This window comes from Oreochromis niloticus, linkage group LG8 (assembly GCF_001858045.2).
Source record: "Oreochromis niloticus isolate F11D_XX linkage group LG8, O_niloticus_UMD_NMBU, whole genome shotgun sequence".
Classification (NCBI taxonomy): Eukaryota; Metazoa; Chordata; class Actinopteri; order Cichliformes; family Cichlidae; genus Oreochromis; species Oreochromis niloticus.
This window is the reverse complement of record NC_031973.2, coordinates 15,593,347-15,620,353: the sequence shown is the minus strand read 5'-3', so window position 1 is coordinate 15,620,353 and position 27,007 is coordinate 15,593,347. Positions and strand designations below refer to the sequence as shown.

The 27,007-nt window shown below is 40.2% G+C and overlaps 1 protein-coding gene across 1 annotated transcript; it reads left to right on the top strand.

The window, feature by feature from the left end:
* Positions 1-488: 488 nt before the first annotated feature.
* Positions 489-21,330, top strand: LOC100690095 (G protein-activated inward rectifier potassium channel 1). Its single transcript, XM_003441863.5, has 3 exons — positions 489-3,904; positions 16,334-16,550; positions 16,956-21,330. Exons 1-3 carry the CDS (start codon positions 3,236-3,238, stop codon positions 17,627-17,629), a joined length of 1,560 nt encoding a protein of 519 aa, XP_003441911.1. The 5' UTR covers positions 489-3,235; the 3' UTR covers positions 17,630-21,330.
* The last annotated feature ends 5,677 nt before the right edge of the window (positions 21,331-27,007 follow it).

The window sequence follows — 27,007 nt, the reverse complement described above, 5'->3', positions numbered from 1 at the left end:
TTCCTCCCACGTATGCATTTTCATTTGACAGTCAATATCATAAAGTATATATATGAATAAAAAGGGACACTTTGTTTTTTTCATTGTGACCTTGGAGTGTTTTCTTGTAGACCGAGCCGACAAAAACATCTCAGTCGTTACGCAAATTAACTGATAACTCTGTCATAATCACAATGTTTTTATTATACTTTTTATGATCCTCTGATAGGAATTCTGCAGAATACAAGTACAATAGTGACGTGAGAGATTTGCAGCAGAAAAGCTTAATAACTTAACAGTTACATCCGATAACTTGATATACTGCAATGATTTCATTGTTTTTCATATGACCATATGTCCTTGTGTACTCACATAAAGCTATCTTATCTTTGTATGTTGGCATAGTATAAGAAATACTTTGATATGATAGTTTGGGAATTAATTTGGATTTGTGGTCCATGATAACTCAAAGATACGCGATCTAAAGAACAAAAGCAGGGAGGGAAATCATCTCATGTGATCTAATCTTCTCATTCATAAGTTCAATATATATCCCACATTCTCGCTTTGAATTCAAAAAGAGGAATATCATATCAGACTATTAGAGCGAGATCATGCTGTAAGTTTGTGCGCGCTGGTATATATAAGTTGTGACACTGTAAAACGTACATTAAACTGAATACAGGGATCTTATACTTCAAGATATGATTTCAAATACTGAAACTTTCTTTTTTTGTATTAATCATTTTAAAAATATTCACATTTTGAATGTGGTGTTTCTAAAAATACAGAACAGAAACAACGGGAGTCTGGAAATGTTTTGTAAAAAACCACCTTGTGAAAAATCCTACAAGTAACTGGTTAATGATTAGTAACATGATCGGCTTTATAAATAGTATTGCAGAATAGTGCAGTCTTTCAGTAATAAAAATGGAGAGTGATTAACTACTGGTCAGTGTGAAAGAAAGTCTGGGCAAATATATAAGACTCTATTGATCCTGAACAACATATATACACCTTTCTGAGCAACTTTGATGTTGCTTATTTCAACAAAACAAGTAAAAACTGCAAGGTGTTTCTAGTAACATGATTTGATTCAGTAATAAAAGGGTGTGGGTGCAAAGCCCTCCTGTCTGTAATTCTTGAATAATGAAACAGAAAGTACAACTCAAGACATCCCAGGCTTCTGAAGAACTGAAATCTTTTGTCGAGACAGAACAATAAAACACTTAAACGTTTAAAACTACTCCTCAGTTCCCAAACACTTTCAGAGCATTGTTAAAGGAAGAGGTGAGAGAACGCACAATGTTGTGTTTGTAGAAATCTATATATAAAAAAAGAGTATGAATTATTTGAGTGACATTGCCTTTTCTTGTTGTATGGAAACAGCAGAGTTTTCATTACTTACTAGTTTATGAAGCCCCTTTTCAATACATTGTGTAAACATGTATGTAATTGCACTTTATATATCAGTAATATACAATTGGTAATACCCACAAAACCTGTATCATCTGGCTTCTGCAAACATCAACCAATATGTTTTAACTTAGAGTTGTGACTGACATTTTTCCATACACAATTATTATGATTTCATTGTGGAATACTTCATTTCCTGCTTTCAGGTGGTTGTTTTATTCTGTCTTTGGTCCCGATGACCTGCATCATCCTATCCACTTCGCCAATTCAAATAGCTGTATATAAGTAATTTTAGGAGTGTGAGGTGACAAGATGATGAAGCATTTCACTTTGATATTCTGCTTGTGACTTTAGTTTATTTGTATTTATAAAGCACTTTTCTAAACAAAGTTACAAAGTGCTGAACAATAATGATTAAAGCAACAAATATGAAAAGTTAAATAAAAAAAATACAGTGGAGTAAAAGACAATTAAAAATTCAAAAAGATTTGATAAAGGTGTTTGCAGCTATAGAAAGTCAAATTCTATTCAATTCAATTCAATTTGATTGCATTTATAAAGCAAAGTATAGATCCTTCAAAAAACCCAGAACCCCAACAATCAGAAGACTCCTTTTAAAGAAGCACTTGGCACAGTGGGAAGGAAAAACTCCCTTTTAACAGGTAAAAACCTCTGGCAGAACCAGGCTCAGGGTGGGGCAGCCATCTGCTGATGCAAAAGACTTTAAAGCATGAAATGCCTCAAAACAGTTTTTCAATCTATTTTCACGTTATAGTGATTGAGTCTATTAAAACACACACACACACACACACACACACACACACACACACACACACAAAGAGAGAGAATATATGCACATATAACACGTGCTGATGACGTGACCCATCTCATTACTCCGAAAACATCAGTTCCATAGATTATAATTCAATTTTCAATAACAACCAATGAATTTCATATTCTGAATAAACCCTTTTAAATGAAACATTTCATCGCTTTCAAGCTAGAACTTTACAATGAACGACCACTGTCATCGGATGTCATTTACTTCCACTGTAGAAACACTAGGTGGAGCTAAACACTCACCACCAGGCGCCATACTCGTAATAACACAATTTTGTACTACAGCACAATGTTTTCTGGTGGTGGGCACCTCGATAATTTAGTAATAACAAACAGATTTCAAAGCATATAAGAAAAAGAAAACTAATGCTGTCCACGGTGAATTGGAATATTTATGCTTTCGAATTATTGGAAACAGGCAAAAAGAAAAATGAAATAAACTGAAAAAAGCACTCCCTGGTCTGTATCCCCACGTAAGCCCACCCCCCGCGAAAGTGAAATCTGCCATCCGTGCTGCAGTTCCTCTACAGTCTTTAATTTGAAGTCACTCCTACCAGGACGCATTTCCTCGGGCACAAGTGAGCGCTGGACCCTGCCGTCTTATTAACGCACAGGTTTACTGACACAGCAGGACCCAAGGACTTTTGAATCTAGTTAGCCTGATTAAAAGCAGCTAACACTGACATCATTTTATTGCACGGCTCCCTAAACGGATGGCATCGTAATAAAAAAAAGAAAGTAAAAAAAGTTATCACTCGGGGGAGAATTCTCTGCGTAAAAGGGGACCGAGTATGAATGATGTATTGCGCAGAATCTCGGCTCATTTAGCCTACGATTAATTTACCGGAGAGAAGCGCATCTCCATCTCGTGGGATGCGAGCGGGGCATGTCTTGGCTGAATGCTGTTGCGCGGTTTTGGTTAGACGGTGCCAAACTTGCGCAAAGAGCCCGATTCTGCACAAGAACTGATCGTTGCTAGTAAGGTGACCGAAAGCACACAATGTCAGCCATACGGCGGAAATTTGGCGAGGACTACCAGGTGGTAAACACCAACCGGAGCATGACTTTTTCCGCGCCGGTGAAGAAAAAGAGGCAGCGGTTTGTAGAGAAGAACGGCCGCTGCAATGTCCAGCACGGTAACCTTGGGAGCGAAACCAGCAGGTACATATCTGATCTATTCACCACGCTGGTGGATCTGAAGTGGCGCTGGAACCTGCTCATCTTCATCCTCACGTACACGGTGGCGTGGCTGGTCATGGCTTCGATGTGGTGGGTCATCGCTTACATCCGCGGAGACCTGAGCTACGGCGGCCACAACTCGTCCTACACCCCGTGCGTCGCCAACGTCTACAACTTTCCCTCCGCGTTCCTGTTCTTCATCGAGACCGAGGCGACCATCGGCTACGGCCACCGGTACATCACGGAAAAGTGTCCTGAGGGTATCATCCTCTTCCTCTTCCAGTCGCTACTGGGCTCCATCGTGGACGCTTTCCTGATAGGCTGCATGTTCATCAAGATGTCGCAGCCTAAGAAGCGCGCGGAGACGCTGATGTTCAGCCAGGACGCGGTCATTTCGCAGCGGGACGGGAAGTTATGCCTCATGTTCCGAGTGGGAAACCTGCGAAACAGCCACATGGTGTCCGCTCAGATCAGGTGCAAACTCATAAAGGTAAGCACGCGCGTTACCTGGGTGATAGCCAGAGGATGTAGTTTCTCCTGCGCCACCTCAACTCTGAACGTGTTGTGTCTGAATAAAAACACTCTCAAATTGTTAAGTGTGTGTTAAGCGTTGTTATTGTGTTTCAAGCCATGCACCGAATTTCTGTTCATTCCCAGATTTGACTATTTCAGGGCAAAGATTCCAATCCGGCCCACTGGGCGGCCTGGAATATGCGGAGGAAAGCATAGACTTAGAACTTTTACCTGTAACTCTCCAAGTGTTACAGCTTTTCCTATTGATATATAGGAAGTATATATATGTATATATATATATATATATACTTCCATTCATACACCACAAGTAATAGATAAATTTTAAAATTTTTCTGAACTAATGGAAGATTTATATTTTATAAGTACAGGACAGTCTGGACAATGAACTACCAGAAGTTTAAGATCAGCCTGTATGTGGCCCACGATTTGAAATGAGTTTAGCATCCCTGCTGTAGGGGCTCTGCTTTTATAGCGAGGCTCCATCGTGAGCTGTACTTTAATAAGTGGCCATTTACTCCCCAGAGCATCCGACTTACAGCTACAGGCTGTGTATTTCAGCTCTGTGTTTATCAGCTCTCCTCCCTCTTCATTTCTGAGATGCTGAGTGAGCCGCCTGCTTCAGCGAGGGTCATCACAAACTGCCCCCCACCCCTCCTTCAGTCAGCAGTATGGCTGTCAGTGGGTTGTATATTCAAGTTCAGCCTCTACTTAAGCTGTCCACAGATGAGATGAATGCCTCCCCCAGGAAATAGTTTGTGGCAAACTACAGCACGAGCACTTGGTTAAAAGATCATTTCTAAAGTTACAATGGCTACAATGGCTGTAATTCCTGTGGCCACTCTTTCCTAAAGACAGGACAAAAATGTAACTATTAAATACTGAGACGTGACAGTGATTTGGCATTTTACCAGAGCAACTGCTGCCTTTCAGCGCTGCAAAAAATAAAAATAAAAATCCGGAGGATGAAAGGAGAGCCGAGGCAGCTGCTGTCGGCTATGATAAAAGGGAAGAGGAAAACATTTTGTGTCATGCAATTTCACAACTGAAATAGACTGAAACTGCAGCTTCAAACAGCAGTCTCTCACCAGGGAATGCTTTTCTCAAGTTCTCTAAGCAACATCTTTTTTGGCCTGCAGACCTTATGACTGATGGCTGGACGGTGCTCCACAGTGTCTGTGTGTCTCAGGTGCTGAAAAAAGTCCAAACACAACAATTCATCACAATTTGAGGACTTTGTATGAGCCCGCATAAGCTCCCTGTAGCAGTGTTCATCAGTTTAAACCTTAATAGTCGGCAGTGCTTTGTTGTGACAGTTAGTTGTGCTTTTGTCAGTTCTTTGGAGTTGTGAGGTGATCTTCGGTGACAGCTCACTTTTATGAACTCACACCAGCGAGTTGATTGTACTTAGTTGTTTATTTTGTGTTCTTAAACAAGTCAACAGAAAAAATGTTTAAAGATTAAAAAAATTTTAATCCCTCAATTTTTCATTTGACTTAAAAAGAAAGAAATAATAAATAAAAGTCACTCAGCATCATTAAAAGCCTTATTACTGCCACTGTTTCAGCTCTTTCTCCCATTTTTATTTCATTACGTTATCAATTGTCCTTTAATTAACAGCCGAGAAAGGCAAAGGAAAAATATGGTGTCTTGATTGCACTTAATCACCAGTCTCACAGATGAATAATCACACAGAATGCACCATCATCAACTTTCCTCCCTCCACAGAGGAGAGCAGTTTTACACTCTGCATAATAGTCGCCTCTAATGCATTCTGTCCTGTTTGAAATAACAGAGTGAAAGCAGTAAAACAAACACCCACAGGACACGCTGTAAATTTTCAGCCTCAATCAGAGCCACTGTAGATTTATCATTAAAGAGAAATTGTTGGGAAAGTTTTAGCTGTATTCGGTTCTTGATACTGTAACCGAATTCATCAGGCAGTCAGGTGTGATTTGTAGCATTCACAGCAGAACGTACTGGAACAAATGCTGCATTACTGTTGCTGATTAGATACATAATGGAGACCGTGTACTTTAGCTGTGCAGGTAGCTTTCTCGGTCTTGCCTCACGTCTCAGGTTTAAATGAACGTGCCAGCCTGGAGTGCTGCTTAATTACTGCATGGTAAACATTTGCTGTTTAGAGTGCTTTCATCCATCAGCTTTTTTTTTTTTTTGGCTTTATTTAAACAGTCCTTGGCTTCCTTTCTAAGATCAGTTGATTAAATTTATTTAATGATCCTGACCTGGGATTTCTGCCAGTGAGTAATGATCATTAAATGATATTTTTAAGCCACAATCATTTATGTGTTAATGGAAGGTCAGATGTCCAGGACACACGAATCACGTGTAAAATAAAAATAAAAACATTCAATTGACCTGCTTTAAAGGGTCAAAACCCGTTTGATGAATTCATAAATCTTATCCACATTTAGCTGATTGTGATATTTCAAAAAGAAGCCTTCATCGTCTTTGGATCCTGGACTAATCGTGCTGTGAAATCTGTGCGCAGGGTATGATCGTAGCACTGCTGCATTGTTCCTTTTTTCCTGCCCGTGTACTTACGTCACTGTGGTGTCAGACTGCACAGCGGTGTATTGTAGAGTAGATTGATTCTACATAGCCCTCTAGTACTACAGCTGCGCTGTGCAAACGATGCCATGGCTCGTGTTCAGGTAGCACGCCACTCAAGGTCACTGTCAGATGTTTTGCCCACAAAGCTGGCTGAAGAAATGAGGCGTGCTGCAGTAAATCCTAATGATGGAGCAGTGCAAACGTACGGTGGCACGGCAGCATTATGGGGATAGTCGGAGATGGGCCATAAATTTGCTGTGGGACATGGATACTTTGGACTTTTGGGAAAAAAGTAAAGTTGGTGTGCGTGCAGTCAGTAAATCATTACGGAAAAGAATACTTGGTGGAGCATTTGGACTCTTCAGCTATGTATTTTCTGACTCTTTTACACAATGATGTAAGAAACTGTCACTGGAGCGCTAAATAATTCCCCCTTGCTACGTGGGCGTCTATTGGCTATGAACATTAAAGTCAGCACTGATCTCCTCGAGTTTGCCCTCTCATTGGTGGATGTGAATTTTACTGAGTTTCATCAGTAGAAGCACAAGTAGAAATGTAAAGTAAGAGGTGATGCTGGGCGTGCCTCTTTCCATTTCACGTCTCTTTTATCGACAACCTCGGTGACATATGGGACTTGTCTAGAAGATGTGATAACAATATAACAGATTTACTTTAAATATTGTAGCTTTATTTCCCGAGTTCTGTGAGACATACATTTTAAATGAGCCTCATCGGATGTTGTTATGTACAGGAAGCACGTAAGAGGCACAGCTGTGACAAAAATGTAAAAACAAAAGAAATAATCATTTAAAAAAACTGCCAGCTGCTGATAATTGAGATGCTATAAATTGATTTAAGTAGGAGATTATTCAGTTTCTCGTAGCCTTTTGAATTTTCTCCCATTCTTAACACACATTACTAATTTTCAGGCTTTATTATTAATAATTAATTAAACATCAATATATTCATGTTTTTCACCAAAACTCATTCTGGGAGTTTAAAGATTAATTCTTGTTTTTTTTTCGTTCTCCATTCTTTTTTCTGATGCTCATCCAGGTCCAGATCACAGTGGTGTGGTCTAAGCAAAGATGCTGAGACTTCCCACTCTCCCGCCCTTTTTGGTGGGACACAGAGGCATTCCCGAACCAGTCAAGAGACATAATCTCTCAGCCATGTCCTGGATTTTCCCCTTAGTCTCCTTTGAGTAGGACATGCCTGAACTGCCTCATTTCACTCTTTTCTTTTCTGCTTTTAGCCGTGTCCCTATCTAAGGTTGAGCCCAGACACTCGGCTCAGCAGGCTCATTTGCACTGATTGTATCTGTGATCTCATTCTTTTAGTCACTACCCACAGCTCGCGGTCATAGGTGAGGGTGAGAATGTAGATCGACTGGTAAATCAACAGCCTTGCTCTCTTTGCGACAGCAGAGCAGCATAGGATTGACATCACTGCAGATGCTGTAAAAGTCCATCTGTCAATCTCCCACTCCCTTCTTCCCTGACTTGTGACCAAGACTCGGAGATACCTGAATTTCTCCACTCAGGCTAGCAACTCATTCCCAGCTCAGAGTGGACACTCCATCCTTTCTGCCGGAGAACCATGGCCTCAAACGTGGAGGTGCTAATTTTCTTCCCATTTACTGCACATTCTGAAGCAAACTGCCCCAGTGCAAACTGGAGGTCATGGCTTGAAGGAGCTATCAGAACTACATCAGCTGGAAAAAGCAGATCCTGAGAACACCAAATATGACACCCTCCACCCTTTGACTGCCACAGAATCGGTGACAAAAAGCAGGAGTAGGGAAGTCAGTCAAAAGATCAATTTTGCTGAGAGTAATGCAGACAACTCTAACTACAGTAATACCAGGACCAAATATGCTTCACCTACGGTACTATTTCCATCCACAGGGCTGCAGTGAAATTCCCTCTCCAAGTCCACAAAACACATTTAGAATGATTGGACAAATTCCTATGCACCCTCAAAAATACTCACGAGAACGAAGAGTTAGTGATGGGTTATGGCACCAGGATAAAAACTGTGTTATTCCTCCTGAATGTAAGATTCAAGTAACCAGTTTGCAGTGCTAGATGTGAGTTCATGAACCCATTCAACTGCATCCAGTTCAATAGTGCTGTTATATAAGTGTATTTCAGGGCATTTGTTGGCATAGTGTACATACATATAGTCACTTTTAAAAGAACTAGAAAGAATGCATCTTCATCCTGTTATATTTCACCAGACACAAGTTAATTGTTAGTAGATCCCAATTTTATGGCTACACATAACAAACTTAATTATGAGCAGAAACACAGCTCCCTGGCAGTACTGCCCACCCTATATCCACAATGCATGTTAATGTAAAAACATAAAAGTCCTTGAAATTCCATTAATATTGATGCAGCATTAATTAATAAACCAGTGGAATGCAGAGGTGCCCTGCAGCACAAGTGAAATATAATATTAAAATGGAAACATGCAGGCATGTGGGTTGCCGTCAGAGCGCGGACGTAGCGAGCTTATCTTGGCAAGAAAAAAAATTGGTGGGACAAAGGAGATGGAAGCAGTAAACAGCAGCAAGTGTGGCAAACAAGACTGAACAAAAATGCAGCGGGGGAGAGTGACAGCTGGGCGGTGCTCGTCAGTGTCAACAGAAGCTTCTCTCAGTAGGTTGGTCCACAGCAGGAGATAAGTGATAAGGGCGAGAAGCAGACAGACAGGCATGCATGCAGGAGCTTAGTGAGACAGGCAGGCAGATATGCCGGCATGACTTGCAACATCTGCCACCGTCTAACTCTGAAGGACAAGCAGGGAAAGCAGGAGAAAGAAGAGAAGAAGAGGCATGTTGTGGCAGACAGATTGAGAGACAGAATGCGACGTCTGTGCGAGAATCACATTTTATCTCCTGCTCAAAGCTCAGTAGCTGGACACATGTCCACATTTGCATGTCAAACACAAAAGCAATGCATGTGTGTTGCGCTGTCGATGTTTGGGTTTCTTAGTATCTTTCTCAAACACATGCATTTGCACACACGGTCCACACAAACTGTCACTGAAGGGGAAGTGAGTCACCTGGGAGAGGGCCTGCCTTCACTCAACTTGAATCTCAGGTGGCTTGGTAAATTAAGCACCCCCTCCATATCAGGACCTCTTCCAAAGGCCATTAATTTCCCCCTTGTGGCGCTGACTGTTTAGCAGCACTAGAAGAACACAAAAGGCTTTTACATTGTTGAAGCCATCCAGCAGCTTTCTGCGTCCTTGGCAGGGGTATAACTCTGTTGTAGCACTACAGCGCTAGTGAGGCGAGCAGTGAGAATTTATTAAAATCAGCAGTTTTACCTTTACACCCAGAAATAAATGACTTACCAGTACACTGGTTTCCAAATGGAAATATCTAGTGCAGTAGCACCATTATTATATTTAAATATAATGAAATCTTAAGCTTTGCCTGTATTGATATCATAAAGATTGCTGCTAAAAAGAAGGATAGTTAGATGGATAATTAAGCTGGATGATAAGGATTTAAGCAGCAATACCTATTACCACACTGGACTGCATTTCACTGTTCACTAAGTCCTAATATGAAAACATCAGAGGCATAATTGAATAGCCTCAGTGTTAGCATTTTTCCACCCTCTTGTCTATACCATAGTTAGACAAGAGGGTTCAGTTCTCAATAATCAAGGCACAATCGTAAGGTAAAGACTTAATACTAACAGAGAGAAATACCCAACAATCAGACGACCCATATGAGCAAAGACTTGGCAACAGCAGGAAGGAAAAACTCCCTTATAACAGGAAAAAACCATCTGCTGCAGCCAGTTTGGGGGTGAGGGGCTGGAGACAGGACAACATCTGTGGCATACAGTCTGTACCAAGCAGGAGGTCATATTTGTCGGATAATTACATCAACAATAAAAACAAACATTAAAAAAAACCATAAAAAATGGGTGTGCTCTAAAAGGAGCTACTGTAAAGTTTTATCAAAGGCTGTAAAAGTGTTAAATTAATTGCTGAAGTTGGGTATTTCCCCACAGGAGTCAGTGGGGACTGTCTTGCTTTTGAAGCCAGCCTCAAGTAGCCAATGCAGGAACTACTGTTTTGGCTACTCATTTCTCAGCCCTGGAGGTTGCTGCTTTGAAATCATAGCGTTTTGCTGCTAAGCTAAGCAAACTGCCTGATGAATGCCGCTTTATATTTATCATGCAGAGTGAGAGTAATATCTCCAAGCTCTGAGCAATAAAGTGAAAAGTATTTAATGTCAGACGATGTAATCCTATTAGCTGGGATTTAGACCAAAAGCAAGAAGAAGGGCTGCCTTGGTAAGGGGGTGTTATTTATGGTGGCTACCGGTAAGACAATCGATCCAGGAAGTCCAGTTGGAGTAAACAGATTAATGCATTTAATGGCTTAACAGTTGCCAAAACACTTTAAAGCGGTTTGACTCATTGACCTTGATTGTTTTAGGCATCAAAGATGGAATTACTTTATCTTTAATGGCAACGGTAAACAGAAGCGGTTTGTTTGTTTTGGCAGAGCCCCCCTGTGCAGGCACCCCTCCATTCCAGGCATGATCAGACTCTGACTGAGGAGATTTTACATCTCTTCCTTGATGAAATCCCCAAATCGAGTAACATTATTTTATTTGTTACGAGAATACACCCCGTAGACTGACAGATCAAAGGCGCGGTAGGTGGTGTAGCCTTTTACAGCTTTTTCTGCTTGTTTCCTTTTAAGGAAAGTTCTCACTGTTACATAAAAAACATCCGCATTTCTTGCTTTTTCGACTTAACTTCAGTGGACATGTTACATCGGCTCCCCGTCTGCGCGTTCAGTGAGCAACAGCCACTGATGCAGCATGATGGGTGACACTTTCCCTCAAGAAGGCGAGCCGGGCTTGGTAAATTAAGCACCCCCTCCATATCAGGACCTCTTCCAAAGGCCATTAATTTCCCCCTTGTGGCGCTGACTGTTTAGCAGCACTAGAAGAACACACAAGGCTTTTACATTGTTGAAGCCATCCAGCAGCTTTCTGCGTCCTTGGCAGGGGTATAACTCTGTTGTAGCACTACAGCGCTAGTGAGGCAAGCAGTGAGAATTTATTAAAATCAGCAGTTTTACCTTTACACCCAGAAATAAATGACTTACCAGTACACTGGTTTCCAAATGGAAATATCTAGTGCAGTAGCACCATTATTATATTTAAATACAATGAAATCTTAAGCTTTGCCTGTATTGATATCATAAAGATTGCTGCTAAAAAGAAGAATAGTTAGATGGATAATTAAGCTGGATGATAAGGATTTAGGCAGCAATACCTATTACCACACTGGACTGCATTTCACTGTTCACTAAGTCCAAATATGAAAACATCAGAGGCATAATTGAATAGCCTCAATGTTAGCATTTTTCCACCCTCTTGTCTATACCATAGTTAGACAAGAGGGTTCAGTTCTCAATAATCAAGGCACTTGGTATCGTAAGGTAAAGACTTAATAATAACAGAGAGAAAATCCCAACAATCAGACGACCCATATGAGCAAAGACTTGGCAACAGCAGGAAGGAAAAACTCCCTTTTAACAGGAAAAAACCATCTGCTGCAGCCAGTTTGGGGGTGAGGGGCTGGAGACAGGACAACATCTGTGGCATACAGTCTGTACCAAGCAGGAGGTCATATTTGTCGGATAATTACATCAACAATAAAAACAAACATAAAAAAAACCCATAAAAAATGGGTGTGCTCTAAAAGGAGCTACTGTAAAGTTTTATCAAAGGCTGTAAAAGTGTTAAATTAATTGCTGAAGTTGGGTATTTCCCCACAGGAGTCAGTGGGGACTGTCTTGCTTTTGAAGCCAGCCTCAAGTAGCCAATGCAGGAACTACTGTTTTGGCTACTCATTTCTCAGCCCTGGAGGTTGCTGCTTTGAAATCATAGCGTTTTGCTGCTAAGCTAAGCAAACTGCCTGATGAATGCCGCTTTATATTTATCATGCAGAGTGAGAGTAATATCTCCAAGCTCTGAGCAATAAAGTGAAAAGTATTTAATGTCAGACGATGTAATCCTATTAGCTGGGATTTAGACCAAAAGCAAGAAGAAGGGCTGCCTTGGTAAGGGGGTGTTATTTACGGTGGCTACCGGTAAGACAATCGATCCAGGAAGTCCAGTTGGAGTAAACAGATTAATGCATTTAATGGCTTAACAGTTGCCAAAACACTTTACAGCAGTTTGACTCATTGACCTTGATTGTTTTAGGCATCAAAGATGGAATTACTTTATCTTTAATGGCAACGGTAAACAGAAGCGGTTTGTTTGTTTTGGCAGAGCCCCCCTGTGCAGGCACCCCTCCATTCCAGGCATGATCAGACTCTGACTGAGGAGATTTTACATCTCTTCCTTGATGAAATCCCCAAATCGAGTAACATTATTTTATTTGTTACGAGAATACACCCCGTAGACTGACAGATCAAAGGCGCGGTAGGTGGTGTAGCCTTTTACAGCTTTTTCTGCTTGTTTCCTTTTAAGGAACGTTCTCACTGTTACATAAAAAACATCCGCATTTCTTGCTTTTTCGACTTAACTTCAGTGGACATGTTACATCGGCTCCCCGTCTGCACGTTCAGTGAGCAACAGCCACTGATGCAGCATGATGGGTGACACTTTCCCTCAAGAAGGCGAGCCGGGGATCTGTGGGCACAGACGTCTTCCTGTGAAATGTCACACCCTTCTGTCCTCAGCATCACGGTGAATACAAATGACAGGCTGTTTGCCATCTGTGAACCGATTGGCTCCTTGCTCAAAGGGCCGGGGAGGCCACTCTTCATGAAAGTTAACAGTAGGCGATGGGAAGAAGATATAATCTATTTAATCTACTTAATAAACATTAACAACGGGGAAAGATGATTTTCCCCCTTCTGTTTATGTATGAAATGATAGAACTCATATGGGTATTATCAGTATTTTTTCTTTTTGGCCTTTTCTTTGAGCTTCTTTCTTAATATTTTCATTTGACACATACTTTACTTATTTAGATTTGCCCTAGTTGGTCAACGATGTTGGTTTTTTAAGGACAGACTGTTGCTGAGAATTTCAATGGGGTCTAATCTGCTGGAAATTAGGAGGTGTGTACACAGAGAATGACTTTGCCAAAAATGAAATAAAGATTACTGCTGCTTGGGTTGTCAGAAGGAGATGCTGGGAAGGTGAGAGACTATTGTTTTAACACCTTCATTCTCACTTTTACCCTGCATGTCTGCCAGTCAGTGTGACAAGTACATTTCAGTGCTGTTGCCTCCTCAGGTCAGTTGTTCTTGCTTTTACCACTATACAGCAAAAATACACTTCATTAGATCCACATTGCTTACATTGTGTTGGATCTCCTTTTGCATTCAGAACTGCTTTAATTCGTCATAGATTTGGAACCATCAGAATTTTTGGTCCATATTGATATGACAGCTTCACACAGTTGCTGCAGATTTGTCGGCTGCACATCCATGATGTAAATCTCTTTTTCCACCACATGCCAAAGATGCTGTGTTTGACTGAGATCTGTGACAGTGGAGGCCATTTGAGTACAGTGAACTCATTGTTGTGTTCAAGAAACCTCCTATAGAAATTTCAGTGCTGAATAGCTGTTAGCTGGTGGTCTTTTCTTCCAATATAACAACTGAAAGACGTCACAGAGGTTACTTTGACGTTGGTTTGAGGTACTTCTTAAACATTGCCTCGATATCTTGATTAGACTTTGTAGAGAAAGTTTGCATTTAAGATGTTTTTCTTTGTTGTTGATTTGCTAGTTAGAATAAAATAAAATAAAATAAATTATAATTATTGAGAAAAGAATGAAAAAAAAAACACCTAAATGGTGGTTTGATGTAATGTATTTCACACTTTGTAAGAGATGTTCTGACATGAACTCTGTATAGGAGCATGGTCTGTCCATCTATGGTTAAGTTTATATGTTGCAACCAGTTTTGATCAGCGTTAGGGGTTTAATTATGTTTGCTGGAAAGTTTAAGATGGTTTGAGCTTCATGACATAGTGCATTAATGCTGCTGCAAGCAGCCATCAAATGATAGATACATTGTGGTCATAAAGGGACGGACATGGTCATCAACAATAATCAGCAAGGCTGTGGAGTTTAAATGATGCTCAGTTGGTGCTAAGAGGCCCAAAGTGTGCCAAGAAAATATCCTCCACACCAATGCACCACCACGACCAGCCTGACAAGCTGGATGGATCCATGGGATTCATGTTGTTTATGCCAAATTCTGACCCTACCATCTGAATGTTACAGCAGCAACTGGGACTCGACAGACCAGGCAATGTTTTTCCAGATCTGTGGCTTCTTCTTCTTGTCCCCATCTGACAAAACATGGAGGTCTGTCGAAGCAGTTCTGGGAGCGCTTTGTATTTAGTTGCTGTTGTTTTGCAACAGTACTACCACAAGTGAGCTTGGGACCAAAGATAACATCTACATCTTCTTCATTACGGTCCCGTTTTTCAATAAGTGGGGCTGATGGAAGCAATTCTCAGCGACCACTTCTAGTTTACAGGCTTCACTCTGCCTGCCTTTGAGCACCAAAAACAACTCATTCTCTCCACTTGAACTCTCTAAGTATCCAATTTCATATGGTACCATGTGAAATTCCAGAAGGAAATTGCCTTTTCAATGCTATTCCAGTGGACTTTAAACGCAGCTTCAGTCACCTTTTGATCAAGGATAAAGAATATATATATAGTAGCTGTAGTTGGGTTTCACATGAAAAGTGGTAGGTACTGCAAAGGAGAGGTTAAACCTGGCAGATTGACAATGTGTCCTCATAAACTCAACTATAGCCTGTAAAAAGCTATTTTTGTGCAGGAATATTAGCCTCAATCAAACATTACACTGACTTTGAACCAATGAGACTGCAGGCTAAAAACTGGCTAATGCTTCAGTGGCTTTGGACCCTTTCACTCTCACGTGCACCTCTTTCGGGTGATGTGTAGGAAAGTTCAGGGCTCTAAAATGTGTGTTAAAATGGGTCATAAAACCGTTTAGCTGTGTGGGTACAGTCATTTGCATGTTCTACATGACAGCAAAGCAATACTTTGAAATTCAGAGGGGGTTTTTAACATGAGGACAATATGATTCATTCATTCTTTTTGTCGGATGTGTTTTCCTCAGCTGGAAATACACTTCCATAAACAGCAGACACCACACTGATTACGTCCTAAAGATAGTTTAGGTGACATTTATGGGAAATATGCTTTTTTACTTTCTTAGTAGGGGTAGGATAAGAAGATTCTTGACACTTTCATGTCTGCATGGCAGATATGACCGGTAACTTCTTTGAGTCTATGCTGGTTGCCTGGCAACCGGTCCCAGCATAGTCTGACCACAGCCCAGTACAAAACTGTGAATTGGCATGAATGTTTTAACACTTTGCTTTTAGCTTTGTTTTTGTTTTTTAATCAAGTAAAATGTAACAATAATGTCAGGTTTTAAAGTGTCTACCTCACATCAGTGATTTTAAGACTCTCTTGCTAATTTTAAAGTTGCTAAATGCCAATCACCAGCATTATCTCAGTCATGCTTTCTAGTTTATGTAGCTAGGTCCCTCAGAACCTCACGAGTTCTGACTTGAGGCTGCAGAGCAATCTGCCTCAGGGTCAGAAGGACTCCATCTTTGTGGAAACCATCAAAACACCAACCTTTTATGAAAGATTAGCAAATCCATTTATTGTACATCTTTTCTTTCTTACACTGCCTTGGTGGGAGTGTCGGTATAAACTTCAGTGTTTGTGCTAAAATGTCCTGCTCATTTGTGTCTACAGTCTCGGCAGACCCCAGAGGGCGAGTTCCTGCCTCTGGATCAGTGTGAACTGGATGTAGGTTTCGGGACGGGGGCAGATCAGCTTTTCCTAGTGTCACCTTTGACTATCTGCCATGAGATCAACAGCAAGAGCCCGTTCTTCGACCTGTCACAGCGCTCGCTCATGAACGATCAGTTTGAGATTGTTGTCATTCTGGAGGGCATCGTGGAGACCACTGGTGAGAACATATTCTGAACTCTGAGGTCCTTTTGCTGTCTTTTTTCAAAACAACTAACTTTGTGTAAGCATCGCTGTCCCTTATCATTTGTCTCATCATCATTTAGCAGGTGCTAAGCTTCTCTGTAATATAAAATGAAATATTTAACACAATGTTTAATTTCATGGTGTTTAATTATTCAAAACACAAGGCTGCTTCCATCTCTGTTAGTTTTTCATGTTTCCCTCTCCCTTGTCCCTGAAGCAGTTCGCCACTTTCATATCAGCTTCCTGTCTGGCTGTCAGTCCATTTTTATTTAATACAGTCTTCCTCATAATGTTACAGTGTGTTAGTCATCTCCTCTTTGTCTTTTCCCCTGTCTGTATTTGAAATATTTTTCTACTCTGTCTCTTCTCTTCATCTCAGGTATGACATGCCAGGCAAGGACATCTTACACTGAAGATGAAGTCTTGTGGGGTCATCGCTTCCTCCCTGTCATGTCTCTTGAAGAGGGCTTCTTCAGAGTCGATTACTCCCAGTTCCACAACACCTTTGAAGTCCCCACACCTCCCTACAGTGTCAAAGAGCAGGAGGAGAAGTCCTCCCTGACGTCACCCAACCCCCTGCCTGTTGCGCCTACTCCCCCTTCGCCTCTGTTGAGGAACAGCAGCCGAGTAGGCCGCAGGGAGAGGCTCCTGTCAGCTGACAATGCAGACCATGTAGACGATCAAGTCTCCAGGCTGCCCAGCAAACTCCAGCGCATGAGCTCCAGCAGGGAGGAGCATCTCTGGAGGGGGCTGAAGACTGGGTCAGCTTTGCCCGGGGGGAAGGCCTCCAGCACAGGAGATCTGCCGCTTAGTATTCAGAGGCTGAGGTCCAGCTCCATCCCTGTAGTGAGGCAAGGACATCCGGAGGAGCAGGTCCAGCTGTTGTCTTTGGATGGAGAAGCTGAGGAGAGTGAGCTGGAGAAGCACAGATTGTCCACAGCCATTAGCACCCTTGCTGCTCCAACCCCAGCACCAGTCCAGATCTCCTTGGTAGGGAGTCGGCCAGAGGACAACTTGCCTCCCAAACTGCGCAGAATGAATGCTGACCGCTGACATCTGCAAACTACCTTCAGGACTAAAACTAATCTGAAAAATTTATCAGGCTTGATGGGCATTGCATATAAGTAAAGTCTACTGTGATCTAAGTTTTTTTTTTGTAATTTCTGCAGATTCTCTCCAGTTTTCAGTATTTCTTATCAGGCTCTTTACTAAGTTGTCCATTGCCACAAATAGAAGGACAACACCAATAAGCCATCCATCCGCTCATACTGTGACTCAGTTTTGATATATCACCATCTGTGCCCCCCACTGACTTTTAACACTTATGTCCTTGTGCTTGTTCCTTTCATTTCTTTTCCCAGAAGTTGCATCAAAGACTTTCTTATGGTCTCAAACTGCTGTATCCACTTTTTTAATTGAACAAGCACCAAAGTGGCAGTTGTAAATAAGACTGATCATTTGCTAAACCAGCTCCCTTAAAACAGTGACTGTCCAGTGGCTGCTTAGCAAAGATAACCAGGCATGGCAGGCCTGTCAAGCTTTGGATTCACTTATTATTCTTGATTTCTCTCATAATAAGTGTGCAGTGGTGTTTAAATTAAGCCTTTACCAAACATAAAACAATGTGCAAAAGGATAAGAAAGTGTTTGAGAGGTTTGCTCATTTGTATCAATGTAAAACTTATCTGTAGCAGATGCTGTTTGCTACTGGACAACCTACTGTAGTAGTCAAATACTACCTAATCTCTAAAAACAGATTTTGCATATGAATATGTACAATCTGTAGGCAAGACACAAGATTTCTGTACCAGGCACACTCTGGTTTCTTTTTGTAGTCTTTTTGTAGTCCAGGCGTACTTTACTAGTGATGCGCCGATATGATATTTGGATCAGATTTTGGTCCGAGCCTAATTCTAAAGGCTGGATTGGATATTGTTTAAAACAAGATGATCTATGACCAATCTATTCATTTTTACTGTATTTGATTTACTCAGCAGCAACAGACTGGTTGCTATTGGCCAAGCTAACAAAGCACTAAGTAAGCTAACAGCAAAGCAGCAGTTGATGCTTTCTCTTTCTTGCTCCTTCACTTGTTTGGAAGCTTTTATTACTCTTTATTACACTCTTGGTTACATAATGTGCTTGTGCCAGCTCAACTTCACACCAATATATCAAGGAGTAGTAAAAGCAGGTGAACTCAGATTGAGAGGAAGTAAAGGAGAAACTAGCATGATTGTCACTGAAAGCAGTGTGCAGTAGGCTTGCACTGAGCTTGGACTAATGCAAATAAATTAGGTAAATAATGAAAATTAAATTTTACATTTTATTCTTTTTTTCCTGTTGTATTATTTTATTAATAAATATAAAATCAAGTACATTTTTATTCTTGGATGCATGTATTTGTCAGGAAAGCAAGATTTAAGCTGAGCCTGGTGCTAGCTAAAACATAAATGAATGGTACTCTTCCTCACAGTGAGGATTACAGTTTATTGATTTAACTCTGGTACTGGATCAACAGATACTCAATGCCAAGATCTCAGTATTGGATCAGAGTAAAAGCAGGATTGGTGTGTCCCTATTTTTGACTAACTTTGGTTGATAGTCATTTTGTAGAACAATAGAGGAATATGCATTTGCTAAAACGCATCAGATAACTATCAGCTATTGTCTAACAATGATTTGGGTTTTTAATTGCTTTTTTGCCTGACATCACAAACACTAATCAGAGGATGGAAGAAGAGAGTAAGGTTCTAAGACCATCTCCTCTTTAATTAATTTAATTTATTTTTACGTAAAATCCAGCAGCTTTAGCTTCAGTCTTTTTGCACAGTATCATGTCTGAAGGCATCCAGTGCATATTTAGATCATTTTTTCAAGATTAGACATTGGTTTTTTTTTGCTAACATTGACCTTTCATCCCACATGCAAAGCTTGCATTAGCCTAATTAGCTGGTTAACATAAAGCTACAGAAATGTAGCTCCTGCCTTTGTGCGTTTTAGTAGAAAAACTGGATGAGTGCCATACAAGAAAGCAACAGGGGGACAGGGTTTAACTTTACGCAATTTAACCTGAAGTGGGTGAAAAAAAAAATCACTGATACACCTGTTACTTTAATATGTATTTAGGACTACGATTTATTTGGATGCTCATATGAGCAACCGCATTACCTATTGTGCAATTTTAACAATTTTTACCTCTTGGTGCACTGTTTGCATTGGACCATTACACATGGGGTGCCAAATGCAATCACAAATCAATTTTAGACCGCAGATTTTCTGTCATTATTAACTGGTTTATCAGAATGTAAAACAATGTAGGAATGCAGGCAGGATGACGTCAGAGGATCTGTGTATTATTGCCAATATAAAGGAAAGATTACTTCATATTGCAACTGCTAAATAATAAATTCTTTGAAAACACAACTGTGCCTATTAGCACTGATAATTTTCCCTATGAAAAAAAGCTGTATTGCCTTTTCTGTTTGACTCAGTTTGTATATTTGCACACTGTGTTCAACATCCAGAGCAGTTTCATCCTGCAGAACCATTCAGCAGCTCATGTGTCACCTGCTGTGGTGGCTAAACCAGCATTCATCAAATATTAAAGCCTTAAACGTGAGCGTGAGTTTCTACTATTTTGAAGCAAATTTTAGAATGACAAGCTAGATCCTTCAGACAAAATCTTCAGGTAGTTACCCCTGGCTGGAAGGTTAACTGAGTTAAATCTAGCCCCTTAACCTTCTCCTCTGGCTGCAACTTCAATTATGGTGCCATAAATCACAGGTTAAACAAGCTTGGTAAGTGGCATGATTGCTGCTGACACATGTACTCCATAGGCAGAAAATCTTGCAGAGATTAGACTTAAACATCAGAGGATGTCAAGCGTTTATTAGTCATGCTGCAAAGAATAGCAGAAGAATGAAATGTGATTATGTAACTAGTTGAGAGTAAGAAATGACCTCCGTCCAGCTTAAGATAAAATTAACTCAGATAAATGGTGGTGGGAAAGAATAAATCAAAGACCATAATGCTGTATAATGATGGACCAACTGAAATATGCATTCATTATTCAGTAATCATTCAAATGTGCTTGGAAAAAAAAAAGATTAGTCTAATTTTCATTCAAAGGCACTTTCTTGATAAAAATTTTACATATAAACAGGACACAGTTTGCATCATTTGTATTCACTGACTTATTTCATATTTGGGTTATGCTAAAAAACCAATGAAATTGCATTTAATCGAGCAAAAATAAAACACATAATAAAAGCTTATCACTACCTTGAATATCATAAGAAGAAAAACATTTAAGAGGAAAATTGAAATAAAAAATTGGTAAATTTACTGGAGAACAGTCACACAATAAATCGTTGGAAAATTTGACTGAACATACACTTATTAAAGCTCACAGGCAAGTCTTAGAATCGTAAACTGTTCAGTTCTAGCTTTGATAAACAATCTTTTTGTTTTTGAAAAGTATATGTATTCTTTATATGGCGCCAAATGACAACAACGGTCACCTCAACGTGCTTAATACTGTACGATAGAGTATTAGTGAGAAAATCCCAACAATCAGATGATTTCTTATCAGCAAGCTCTTGGCAGCAGCGGGAAGGAAAAAAACATCCTTTTAGTAGAAAGAAACCTCCAGCAAAACTGAAGGCAGCCATCTGCCTTGATCACTTATGGATTGAGGGAAAATAGAAGAGAAGAAAAACAGATCATAGAGAGGACAAAACACGTAGTATGTGAGAAAGTATGTGCAGTGTAAATATAAATATATATATATATGTATATATATATATATACATATATATATATATACAACCAAGGGCTCAGAGAAGAGCTCGAGAGAATGTGGAGGGTGAAGGTAATGGTGGTCCCCGTGGTAATCGGAGCACTAGGTGCGGTGACTCCCAAGCTAGGCGAGTGGCTCCAGCAGATCCCGGGAACAACATCGGAGATCTCTGTCCAGAAGAGCGCAGTCCTGGGAACAGCTAAGATACTGCGCAGGACCCTCAAGCTCCCAGGCCTCTGGTAGAGGACCCGAGCTTGAAGGATAAACCGCCCGCAGGGGCGTGCTGGGTGTTTTTTATATATATACATATATATATATATATATATATATATATGTATATATAGATATATATAGATATATGGGAAATAAAAACGGGGTAGTGGAGGAGTAATATATATTGGCTTATCTAGCCCTAAATATAAAGATTATTAAAATGGAAAGCAAACTGGGAGATGGTTCTATAGGAGAGTGTCTGATTAGCTATGCCTCCCATTCTACTTAAACCTACAATCTGAGACTGAAATGTTCTATTAGGGTAATATAATACTAGGAGGTCTTTAAGATGTGATGGGGCCTGATTATTGTAAGATGGATTTTATATTCTATTTAGGAGTTAACCGACAGCCAGGGAAGATAAACTAATATGTGAGAAATATGATCTTTCTCCTGTCTGTTACCACTCTCACAGCAGTATTTATGGATAAGTAAAAGCTTTTCAGGGAGCTTTCAGAACTGCCTGATAATAAAGAATTGCAATAGTCCAGCCTAGAAGTAATGTGTGTGAATTAGCTTTTCAATATAACTCTTAGAAAGAGTGTTTCTGATCAAATGAAAGTCCTACATATTTGTTTAATATATGTGTTGAAGGACATATGCTAATCACAAAAACCCACCAAGAATTCTCACAGTGTTACTGGAGGCCAATGTGATGTCATCCAGAGTAAGTTAGATACCATGTTTTGAAAATTTGTTTAGGGCCAATTATAATACGCTCAGTTTTGTCTAAATTCAGAAACAGGAAATTACAGGTCATCCAGCCATTCATGTCTTTAACACATCCCTGTAATTGTAGTCATCAATTTGTGTAATCTGGCATCAAAGATGATTACATAATTTGGTATCATCTGTATGAGAATGAAAATGTATAATTTTTTTTCTAATTACATTACTTAAGAGAAGCATGTATGCAACAAGCATGTAATGTAACAAGTATTGGTCCTAGTACAGAACCCTGTGGAACTCCCCCCCCCTTTTGACTCCAAAATGTTTACAATTTCCTCTGAGATTTTGGACCATTTTGAGATGATAACATCACACATTTGCTGCAGATTTGTTAGAGCAAACATCCATGTGAATCTCCCATTCTATCACATCTCAATGATGACCCTGAGTACCCTGTGGTCATAAAGGGATGGAAATGTTGATTAACAATACTCAGGTTGGTTGTGGTGTTTAAACGGTGCTCAATTGGTACTAAGGGTGCCAATCTGTGCCAAGAAAATATCTCCACACCAGTAAACACCATCACTGTCACCCTTAACTGTTGATACAATGCAGAATGGATCCATGCTTTCATGTTTACATCAAATTTTGACCCTGAATGTGGCAGCAGAAATCCAAACTCATCAAACTAGGCCACATTTTTCCAGCCTTCTAATGTTTAATTTTGGTAAGTCCCTGCAAACCGTAACCTCAGTTCCTCGTTCTTAGGTTACAGGCGCAGCACCTGGTGTGGTGTTCTGCTGCTGTAGCCCATCTGCTTTAAGGTTTGACGTGCTGTGCGTTCAGAGATGGTCTTCTGCATACCTTGACTGCAACAAGTCTTTCTTTCTTTGGTTACCATCGCCTTCCTGTCAGCTTTTGGCAATCTGACCATTCTCCTCAAACCTCTGATATACAAGGTATTTTTTAAATTACCACTATCTAGATATTTTCTCGTATGGACCATTGTGTGGCACCAGCAACCATGCCACGTTCAAAGTCATTTAAATCACCTTTCTTCCCCATTCTGGTTCTTGGTTTGAACTTAAACTGGTTATTTTCATTACTTTTACAAGTTTAAATGTGAGTGTATACATTTGGATTTTTAATCTTTTACAGACATATCAAGTCATCTAAAAGTAATCTAAAAAGCAAATAGTTATTGCTAAGAAGCACTGTTTTCGTACTGAATTGTAGTGGAGTACAAAACAAGTACATCAGCACTGTATCTAGGTACAGTGATTAAGAAAGGTTTCCACTATGATTATCCTTTAATAAAACTCAATTTCCACAGTATGTACTCAGTGAAAAAGGAACTTTATTACAAAAGTAAAGCAAACAAAGATATGCAGCTGTATTACTTCCAGCTTCATTGCTTTTTAAACCCCCAAAAGAGACATTTTCACAAATCTTACCAGTCCCAGACTGTAAGGCTTCTAATGTTTGACTGTAGACTGTAGTCCTTTTTTACCAATTTAGATTTCATTTTGAATCATTGTCATCTCTGTCTCAAACAGCACCACAAAGGCAGAAGTGAAAGACGTGACTCCACGAGCCCCGTATATCTGCATGTTTTTCTTGTGCGTAGGGAAACACAGCGAGAAGCTCTCGGTTGGAGCACCATGATCAGATCACACATCCACATTGACCAGATGCTCATGCATAGTCAATGAGTACAAAAATTGCTGCTTCTCTACACCGTTAACTTCATGAACTGGACGATCATGTGAAATAAGAGATCATCTGGGATGTGGTGGTACAGCTCAACTGTGTTTTGGCCTCTTGACACAAATACAGCCATTTACATGTATGAACTATAAATAAATCTGCACCTTGGGGCTAATACTGCTTTGAAAGTATAATGTTAACTAGGAGTTTCTTGTCCTCACCAGATGATTCAAACTCCACTAAAATGCACAAATAAAGTGAATCGGTTTTGAAACAGAAAGAAAAAATACCACAAGTAAAAAACCTATATATACACATATATAATTTAATTCTGAATTTCATGAAAATATCAAAGACAAAACTTTACAATTCCACAATATTTTGCACAACAGAAATGATGCCTGAATAGCAATGAGCAAATCAAGCAGATTTTTAAAACATTTCCTTTTGATCAGTATAAGGCATCATTTATTTGTGCTGCCATCTGTATAATGTGCCCACAGGCTCACTCTGGGCAGCATAGGTAAATAGTGCTCAGCTGTCCCTTGCAGAATCTCAATTGCTTTTCTTTCTTTACTGTATCCATGACTCACAATTCGAGTGCATTTTATTGCCATGGTGTCCTATCTGCTGTGATTCCAGAAGAAGGAACGAAGGAAATTTACTTGTTTCTGTAACTCAAGAAAGCTCTCTCAAGGTAATTTTTCCCTTGAAGGTTTCCCCTTCACTACACATTACAGGAATGTAATTTCATAGGTCTCTATTCATCAGACTTACGTTGTAAGGAACCACATGGATAGAATGATTCCACGTCAAGTTAATGCACCATTTTGCTGATAAGTCAAACTGTTATAGTGAATACTGATGAATACATATTTTTAGTTGTTTAGTTTTTCAGCTGTAATTATTTAAAATGAAGTTTGTCTTTAAGAAAATTATTTTTTGGAAAGTCTGTAAAACTTCAAATCACTGGTTTTTCTCAGTAACATTAAAGCTGCTATAATCAGTGCTTTTAATGACAGTTTAACACTCTGGTTTTTAGCAAGTCAGTTTGGAAAAAACCCAGCCTTGGTTATTTGACAGTAGAAAAGGAAATAATCTGCCTTGATGAGACTATATGATTGCAGCTTGATTACATTTGATTGTAATGCGTCAGATTTTCTATTCAAACTCTTTAAAACTGTGAATGAAAGCGTGCAGATACAGTAATGTTTCAAATCGTTGAGAAGTGATAAGAAAAAACACAAAGACTGAAATCTCTTGTATTTAATGACCAGGACTGTGAAAACATCAGATCTGAAGGGACCACTTTACTGAGAAAATGAGCAATAGGCAATAAAGATTGGATAGGCCAATTATTTTGATATACCAGAATGTATACATATATATATATATACATATATATATATATATGGGACTTCCAGATACAGATGGACAAAATGGTGGTGGCTAACCAACCGGACATAGTGGTGGTAGACAAACAGGAGAAGACAGCCGTAGTGATCGATGTAGCGGTTCCGAATGACAGCAATATCAGGAAGAAGGAACACGAGAAGCTGGAGAAATACCAAGGGCTCAGAGAAGAGCTCGAGAGGATGTGGAGGGTGAAGGTAACGGTGGTCCCCGTGGTAATCGGAGCACTAGGTGCGGTGACTCCCAAGCTAGGCGAGTGGCTCCAGCAGATCCCAGGAACAACATCGGAGATCTCTGTCCAGAAGAGCGCAGTCCTGGGAACAGCTAAGATACTGCGCAGGACCCTCAAGCTCCCAGGCCTCTGGTAGAGGACCCGAGCTTGAAGGATAAACCGCCCGCAGGGGCGTGCTGGGTGTTTTATATATATATATATATATATATATATATACAGGGTGGGCCATTTATATGGATACACTGTAATAAAATGGGAATGGTTGGTGATATTAAAGTCCTGTTTGTGGCACATTAGTATATGTGAGGGGGCAAACTCCTCAAGATGGGTGGTGACCATGGTGGCCATTTAGAAGTCGGCCATCTTGGATACAACTTTTGTTTTTTCAATAGGAAGAGGGCCATGTGACACATCAAACTTATTGGTAATGTCACAAGAAAAACAATGGTGTGCTTGGTTTCAACGTAACTTTATTCTTTCATGAGTTATTTACAAGTTTCTCTTTGTTCACAGCCATTGACATGTCGAAGAGGTTAACACGTGAGGAGCGGATCGAAATTGTGTTAATATCTGGTAAACGCAGTAAGCGGGTCATTGCAGCAGATTTGTATTTGTATATGCCCTAGTGCGGTGGTGTACTTACTGTACATCTTGGGGCACTAGTGAATGAAGGAAATCTGTAACTATGGCTCTTTGGGCACTTGTGTTCCTGACACTGAAGCGTTGGAGGTATTTCGTAAGAGATTAAGGATGACCCCAACCTCAGCAACAGCACCACTCTCAGCACCGACCAAGTGTGTTTGCTTTTGGAACAGTGTCTTCATTCCACCTGTTTCACATACAAGGGTCAGTACTACAGTTCCCCAGTTTCATCTATTGTGGCCAATTTGTACATGGAAGAAGTGGAAAAGAGGGCTTTGTTATCCTACCCTGGAACACCAAGTCATTGGTTTAAATATGTGGATGACACCTGGGTGAAAATCAAATCTCAGAACATACCACAATTCACTGATCACATTAACTCGGTGGACCAACACATCAAATGAAGGAGGATATGAAAAGTGGCAGGTTAGCTTCTTAGACTGTGAGATTTCCATCAGTAATGGGGGACATAAATCAACGCATACGGATCAGTATTTAAGGTTTGACACCATCATCCACTGGAGGACAAACTGGGTGTCATCAGGACGCTACAACACAGAGTGAACACCATCCCCACAGACACAGCGGCCAGGGAGGCAGAAGAACAGCACATCAAGAAGGCCCTGAGTAAATGTGGTTATCCTAGATGGACATTTGTCAAAGCTGGGAAGGCACCTAAACCTAAAGCTCCAGCCGAT